Source organism: Amblyomma mixtum, chromosome 4 (assembly GCF_055824585.1).
Source record: "Amblyomma mixtum isolate Tamu chromosome 4, ASM5582458v1, whole genome shotgun sequence".
NCBI lineage: Eukaryota > Metazoa > Arthropoda > Arachnida > Ixodida > Ixodidae > Amblyomma > Amblyomma mixtum.
In genome coordinates this window covers 137,042,071-137,049,940 of record NC_143015.1, presented here as the reverse complement: position 1 = coordinate 137,049,940, position 7,870 = coordinate 137,042,071, and the positions used below count along the sequence as shown (strand labels likewise).

At 43.4% G+C, this 7,870-nt stretch overlaps 1 protein-coding gene across 1 annotated transcript; it reads left to right on the top strand.

The window, feature by feature from the left end:
* Positions 1-5,837: 5,837 nt before the first annotated feature.
* On the top strand, positions 5,838-7,360 carry LOC149348378 (uncharacterized). Its single transcript, XM_089585807.1, has 2 exons — positions 5,838-6,170; positions 6,748-7,360. The coding sequence occupies exons 1-2, from the start codon at positions 5,930-5,932 to the stop codon at positions 6,954-6,956; spliced, it is 450 nt and encodes a 149-aa protein (XP_089441933.1). The 5' UTR covers positions 5,838-5,929; the 3' UTR covers positions 6,957-7,360.
* The last annotated feature ends 510 nt before the right edge of the window (positions 7,361-7,870 follow it).

The window sequence follows — 7,870 nt, the reverse complement described above, 5'->3', positions numbered from 1 at the left end:
CACTGCACTAACTTCTGTATTACGTCGGAGAAGGAAGTGAGCAGCTGTGTACCTCGCCAACTTTAATGCCTGCATCTTTCTACATCAGACTTCTAGCTGCTTGCCGCGACGAAGAGAAACCCCAACAAATGTACTTGCTTCTTGTCCAGGAAACATTCAGTGGTGCTATCACTCGGTTGTTTCTCTAACAGCCTCCCTGCGGACTTAATTTCCGCAAATCGAAGACGCGGAATGACAGCACTGCGATTATAGTTTCGTGTATTTTGTTCAAATGCGACAACCTGAAGGGCGTGATGTAGTTCGGCGTGAGCGAAAAATACCGATGGAAGCAAGGGATTAATAAAAAATTAGCTGAACAGAAAATTGGGATAACTCGAAATTGAGTGGGAATGGAACCCAGGACCGTTGGTTTGCGGGACGGTACGATAACGGTAGGCCGCGAAGGCTCATTGGTTCAAGCTGAATAAACGTATACTGGACGTATAGTGATGCTGTGGACGTATAGTTATGCATTGTGGCCTTGGGCTTGTTTAAGTGTCTTAGCGACATTTTCTGATAAGACACTTCATCTGATAACAGAGGTTTTCATAAGACATATTCATAGACATGTTCTGACTCATAAGTAAGTATGGATATGCTAATTAGGAATTAGTTTATTTAGTACGCGATGGCCAGGGTCATGTTGCCACCGGCCGACCTCTCCACCTTTTCCTCATTAAATTTTTCTCTCTCTCTCTCTCTCTCTCTCTCTCTCTAGTACGCTATTGCAGTCTACTCTTAAAGGCGAAGCTTAAGCGTCTGAAGCTTAAGCGTCTCTCTTTTTCCTGAAAGTGTTGGTTGCACTGACGCAACTTTTTTTACATGCAGGTTGCGGAAGGCGCGAAGTCCTAACGTGTGTCACCTTGAGATGCCACGAGAGAAAATGTTCGGAGCTGTCTCGCCCCCGCATAAGATTGTGCAGCAAACCATGCAAGCCCCAATGCGTCTGTCGTTGGCCTTTCTACAGAGACAACAATGGGAACTGCGTATATTCCTGGCATTGCCCCAGGCGTCGCCCTTTCCCATTTCCCAAGCCTGGTCCATTTAAGCCCGAATTTCCCAATTTTGGGCAGGAGTCTAAAAATGGCAGGCAGTAGACAAGAACAATGCACGCAATGATATGTGCGGTGTCTCCACAGCGCACTGCGACTATCGGCAATAAACTCTCTTTCTTTGCGGCAACTTTAGTAACATCGTTGGATCCTGATTTCTAATTTTATTTATTTATTTATTTTTTTTTAACCATACTGCAGGCAAATGCTTTGGCCCTAGCAGGAGGGGCAATTTACAAACAGTGCAAAGTAAAAAGGCTACACAAACAAAAGAAAAAAGTCCAGAAATTCAAAAATAGTAAGTCTAGCAAGAAATGACGGCCATCTTCACTCCGACAAGGAAGGCCCGGTGAGGGAAATGAGGGTGTGAATTAACAAGCATGTAAGGATGGGGAGGGTAAATCTTGTCCAGACATGACGGCTGCTAAAGAGGAATAAACGGTTAACCTGCGAAATTGTGAAAAGAAAACGGCCAGCACAGCAGAAGGGAATCTAAGGGGTCTGAAGCGAGGACAGTTAGCGAACTTGGGCTTGAAAGGCTGAGGGCAGGGGTGGGAGCAGATGGAGATATTAAGGTAAATTTTATTGTGGCGGCGATTGAGAACAAAAAATGAGCAAAGAAATTAATGAACCATGGTTGCTGCGACAGCCAATGCTTCTTGGGCTGCACAGCCCATTAACTTTAGGCATTTTTTTTTAAGAAAAAGGTTGAATTTTGGAAGACAACAGGAAAAAATTAATGCAAATCTTCATGCATTAACCATAGTATCTTCAAAAGCTTTCGGTAACGCTTCATCACGAGGAAACTTAGGCGTGCTGAACTAGGCCTACAGCAGTTTCTTAATGAGCCTGGAAGACGACCGAACGACAGTCCCCCAACGGTGTTCTCTCGGATCTCTAAGGGGTTTATTCGGGGTACGTTTTGTTGAAATAGAAAAAAAGACACTAGAAATGATGCTTAATCATCCCTGAGCAATGCAGAGGTTCAAGACACAAATGCACGGAAACAAGCGGATATCATACCATGGCATGCTCCAATAGTTTAAATTGCTCGACGGAAAAAAAATGATCACGATAAATAAACGACCTCGACAAAGAGAATGAAGAAGGTGACGTTTCGCTCTTATTCTGAACAAGGCTAGCGTAATTCTAAACGTCATCTTCATTCTTTTCGTCAATGCAGATTATTTTCCGTCATCCTCCAAAACCTTCTTGTGAGTGTTATGATTTGCGGTCGCTTGCAGTATTGTATTTACGGTATGCGTCGTAGCTTAGTCCGTCGTGGTATTGTTTTTTTTTTCTACTGAAGAAATATTGGTTTTGACTCAGTACCTTCATATCTATTTCGTTGTGCCGTAGGCACAGCATACAGAAATTGTGGAACTGGACTTAGAAATTGTAATAAATGAGCGAAAAAAGCAAAAAAGAGCGTGATTCATAAACCTGAATACACTTTGCTATCCCGGCAAAGGCAACAAATGTGAAATACTTACATATGTGCGAAGACCAAAAAAAGCTGTAAACAAGATGCAGTTTCTGGTCGCATATGCTACACAGTATAATAAAAGTGGGCGAAAAGCAGTACAAAAGAGCATGATCTTACAGTAAGTATTAGACGCGAGGAGGGGGCGGCCTCAAAGTCTTGGCCGCTGAGGAATATCTGTTATATAACTGGCTTAAATCTCTCCGTTGCTCCAAACGTGCAGCGTTGTAACCCGGCGTACGCTTGTGTTTCATACGGGGCCGTATTTTATTTTTTATTTGAATAAAATATTAATACACACTTTTAAATGCGACTAGCAGCCACAGGCTCCCCATCTCAGTAGTAACGCTACGAAGGAAGCCTAGAGGCAAAAGAAGTTTCAGAAAGGTTCAAGATTGTGGCGTACAAAAATTACAGACGTAAAGCAGTGTCGCCCGAAATGTCACTTTGCCCAAGACCAACAAGCTTTATTCTACCGTGAGTTTAACAGAAGACCTGAAATAAATAACCTGCGCCATGACCTGACTTGTTGTTCGGGGTGGCTATCAACTGTGCGCTTATGCAAGGTACCATAATAGCTTAGACATTTTATGGGGAGCGGGATGCCGATGGGGTTACTTTATTTCTTCTGAAATGCATATATGCTTTCTAGAGCGAAGGGGCGACCACTTAGAATTCAGGAATGTTTATAAAAGCAGGCTGCTCGAAAAGCCGTTACATCGGTTCTAAAGATTAACGTATTGGTAGTCTGTTAAGTGAAAAGTAGAAGCTTTTTCAGTTTCAAATGCATTTATTGGTCATTGCTGTCTGAGTGTTTCTCGCCACCATTTAACTGCGTAGCTTTTTGTTGGAGATTTGTTGCGATGCCTCTAGACCGTGTGGCTACAACAATGTTCTTTTCTACTGTGCCCTGCAGCCTGGGCAATTTGTTCTCTGTACCATTTATCTTTGTCATTTGCGTTTATAGCAGAAATACGATGCCCAGCTTAGGAGTACTGACCGGTGAACGCAGTGCCTGTTTTTTTTTTTTTTTTACGAAGGCCCCTTGACAACAGCGAAGCAGCAGGTGTGCACTTAAGAGGGCAGAGAATCCAGTGCTTTTGCAACACAAGTGATGAAAAGCAGCGCAAACTATAGGGAAACACAAAACAGACGGAAACAGACAAGAGCAAGCGCTGCTCTGCACGATGAATGTTTACCAGCTAGACCAAATTTCTGCTTTGCTAAAGATATATCGAGCGTGGAGGCTACAAAGGAATTTCAGCTGCAATAAAGGCAGGAGAAGGCACAGTATGGTAAAAACTGAAAAGGCGCAATGGAAACCTGTGCTCAAATTTCCCCTGCTAAAGTTTTAGGTAGTCTGCCTTCGAGTGGAAGCAAGGGATATTGAGCGTCTGCATTTACTACGCAAAAAAAAAAACAGGTCATTCGGAAACAACGTTACGGAAGTAGAGTTCATAACTATCATATTACTAGCTGTCTAGAGCAGTTCTGAACTGCTGTCGTGCGTTAGAAAATTTCACGGGCTATTCGAGACAGTGCTGACATTTTTGACAAAAGAGGCGGGTAGATTGCAAGGTGAGTTAAAGCATCGAATAATATTTCAACGGTCACGGTGAGACCGGACAATTAAGCTTGCGAAGGTAATAATAAATAATAAAATGCGCTGAAACTGTACATTTTCTTTGAAAGAACACAAGCTAATAAACTTTGTTAAATCTGGTTCAGCTCCTTCTTGAAGCTATAGTATAGAATGACAAAACTGCCCCTGCTGCTCATCGTGCTATGGTCACAGTTTGCTCAGTGAGCACAGCACCCCCCCCCCCCCCCCCTCCATCAAAATGCGGCTGGTTGACGAGGTGCTGCTCCATCCAGTCAACCTCATTATTAGCGAAACTATCGTAAAGATAGTTTTTTTTTCGCTAGGGGCTAATTTCGGCTTCAGCACCTGCCACCGAAGGTCCATGGTGGACCGCTTAACAGATACATCGCTGCGCCAGGAGTTGTATGAGGAGTGCCAGCGATCAAAATATTTATAGAATGATCAATTTAGTATATATGGGCAGTAACCCGTTAACCCTACCGAATATCTTAGGTGTCTCTTCTAGTTTATGCACTTGTTAGTTTGCCGTTTTCAGTATAGAAATACTAACTAAGCTCACAAAACCATTTTCTCGAAGTGCGAAAACGAGCTCACATCTGTTTTGTAGGCAAAGAACGTGGCCGGATGGGACGCAGCAGGCTGTGAGGAAACTCGCACTTTGCATACCTGACCTGGGACATATATGTTCATTTTTTCTTTATATTCACCCGTTTACAAGTATGAACAGTTGCAATACATCTCTTTTGCAACGCACACGAAACCAAGCATTTCTTAGAGAAAAGCAGCTGGAACAGTACACTGGACTTTGACTGCTGCAAGCTTTTCTAAGAAACTTGCAGAAATCGAGCAGCCGTTTTAACAAATACTGCCCGAGCAGAATATAAAGTGAATACAAAGAGTCGGAAAGCCGAGAGTAAGGAGCGTTCTGAATTTAAACAATGCGATCTTCACTATAGATCGGTTGGCGGCTCTTTCCAACACGAGCGAGAGTTAAATAAAAATAAAATACAACAGCTGCAAGCTTTGCTTCTAGCGGTAGGTAGACAATAACCTATTCCGCATATATGAGCTCGTAGGCAGGCGACAGAGAAGTACTTGCGCAGAAGATAATAACCGATTACAATAACCGATGTAGACAATAACCGAGACAATAACCGATTCCGCATATATGAACTCGTAGGCAGGCGACCGAGAAGTACTTGCTCAGAAGGAATCTGTAATGCTAAAGCTTTGCAGTCTTGAGGCTGTTTTAAGCATTATGTGATGGAGAAAGAAAGAACAATGTCCCTATATGGAATCGACTACCAAAAGAGGACCCAAGCCAATGAAGGGCCCTGTTAAAGATATCGCCTCATGCTCTTAAGGCGGAGCTTAAGTGACCCTCAAGCTTTTTTTATTTTCAAGGTAGAAATATAGATGCTAGCTTTGCTAATAGCTAAAGGAAAATGGCGCAATAAACTTATTGTAGGGGGAAATAAATACCCCCTCTCCACCCAAAAAAAGAAAGAATAGATGAGTAAAAGAGGCTTTTACGCAAAGGTTCGAAAAATCAATGATCGCATGAGGGGCGTTCGCAACATGAGCACCCGCGACAATGGGTATTGTGAACCCGAGCAGTGGCTTTTGTAAACAAGGTCGCAAATAGGAGAAAGGACTGCAAGTTCCTAAAAGCACTGCTGCTTATGGAGAAAAAAATCACGAAAAGGACGTCTCTGCCAGTGTGTGCTGACCGCCAGCGCACTTGCGCACAAAATGGCGAAGACTAGCATATGGAGCCTTTTGGTGCTGGCCACAGTGTGTGTACTCTTTCGGCCAGCGAGTGCAGGACCAAGTGCTTCCGAGCAAAACCTGCCGACAGCTAATGATCAACGTTCAGCTGCGAATGGTGTCTCGTGGCCTAAGAAATCGCTTGGAAAGTTGCAGAGCATATGGAATTCTGTATGGCCGCCTAAGAAATGGCTTCCGAATTGGCCTTGGAAACCAAAAAATCCACGTAAGTAAAATATTCTAGTTTTGTTTCCACAAACTTGCCAGGAAATTTTCATTCTGTCCTTCCCCTATGGTCGGACCACTTCCCCTATGGTCGGACGCAAGTCGCATTGACACCAAGGACTAGATTTAAACGTCAGTGAAAAGGCGATATTCATCCACTTACTATTGGTTCAATTTGGCGCACAGCCGGCATACCAGTGAAAAAGACTGCCGATAGATGAAAATAAAACCCTCATGTCGCAAAGCAAGGTACGGTGGGATGATGTCAAGCTTATTTTTTTATTATTTTTAAGTTTTTGTCGGTCGTATGTTAATTGCCACTGCTATCTGGTAGCTTACTATCTAGCCTTTCAGCCCAACCGCAAGTGTACTCTTTGTGCCTTCACAGGTTTCTTGAATGTCGCATGCTTCTACAGCTGATTGTTTCTACAGCTGATGGTCTCACTCTGGTACTTTCTTGAACCGGCCGTTGCCAATACGTTTCCAATGCTGGGCCGATTATCTTCACACCTCCTAGGCGCTTGACGACTACAGCGGTCCCTACATCTCGAAAATGTATTTTCACTTCCCCTTCGCAGGCTGCAAGAAGGCTAATGAGGTTTACACAAAGTGCGCCAGAGGGAGCTGCGCCGAGCAAGCTTGCTTTCTGAGGAAGGTCTTCAGCCTGTGCCCCAAAAATTGCGGATACGGCTGCTACTGCAAGGAAGGGTACTGCCGCAACCTTCTCAAGGAGTGCGTCCAGTTGACCAAGAAAGAGCGGCCTCCCATGCTGTGGAAGCGGCAATAATCCTCCTGCTCATCTCTTTCCCTGGGTGCCCGACTGACGACTTTCTCAGAAATCTATGAAAACTCCTAGGACAAGTCCAATACCTTCAGTTTTAACAACGGCCAGACTTTTTTTTCCCCGAACTATCACTGCCTGTGCATAGCTTCCAGGAGATTAAATAATTATTTTCTCTGGTTTACGAATATTATTTCGCTATCCTAGTTCTGTTCTGCCGTCGTGCACTCCGGTTCAATAAATGGCAGCACCGTAAGTTTTCTATGGTTGAGGAAGAATTTTTCTTATTAAGAAAATGCTATATCAGCCCTGCAGGCTCAGACAAAAGTATAGTGGCATAAAGATGAAGAAAGAGCTCTTTTTTTTTTGTGCAGAGTTGCGTATCGTCTTCTCGAATAATACACAATCAGCTTGCGTAATTTTGACGCTGGGGAATTGAGCAAGCCGAGGTCGCCAGAAATGGCGGAACCTAATTAGTGATTATTTGCTTGACATAAGTTTCATCAATAAATATGTATATATGCAAGTGATATATATATATATATATGTATAAAGGCATCAAAATGGACTCGTACTTTCTGCGCTTCTCTGTGCCATCTTTTTTATGCTCTCTTCATGTCCTTGTCTTAATCTTTCTTGCGTGAGAGTTAATACCGCAATAGAGAGTGGCACTGCGCAAAGTCGACAAAAAATACGATTTTTATTTGCTGTGCAAATTATCCTAGACGACAAAGCTTTCGGGGACTTCTAGCTCATGACGCTGTCGACAACGACGTCGGATTCTCTGAACGACGGGCGCTTTAAAAATATCGCGTAAAACATAAACCTCAATGGCTTAGGCTTAGCGCGTCTGACCCGCAACAAAAGAGTCATGGGTTCGATGCCTAACGAATTATCCCAATTTTTCTTTCAGCAGAATT

Coding starts and splice junctions, on each gene's coding strand:
- LOC149348378 (XM_089585807.1), top strand. CDS start 5,930: ATGGCGAAGACTAGCATATGGAGCCTTTTGGTGCTGGCCACAGTGTGT. Junction 6,171..6,747: donor TTGGAAACCAAAAAATCCAC/GTAAGTAAAATA, acceptor TCCCCTTCGCAG/GCTGCAAGAAGGCTAATGAG.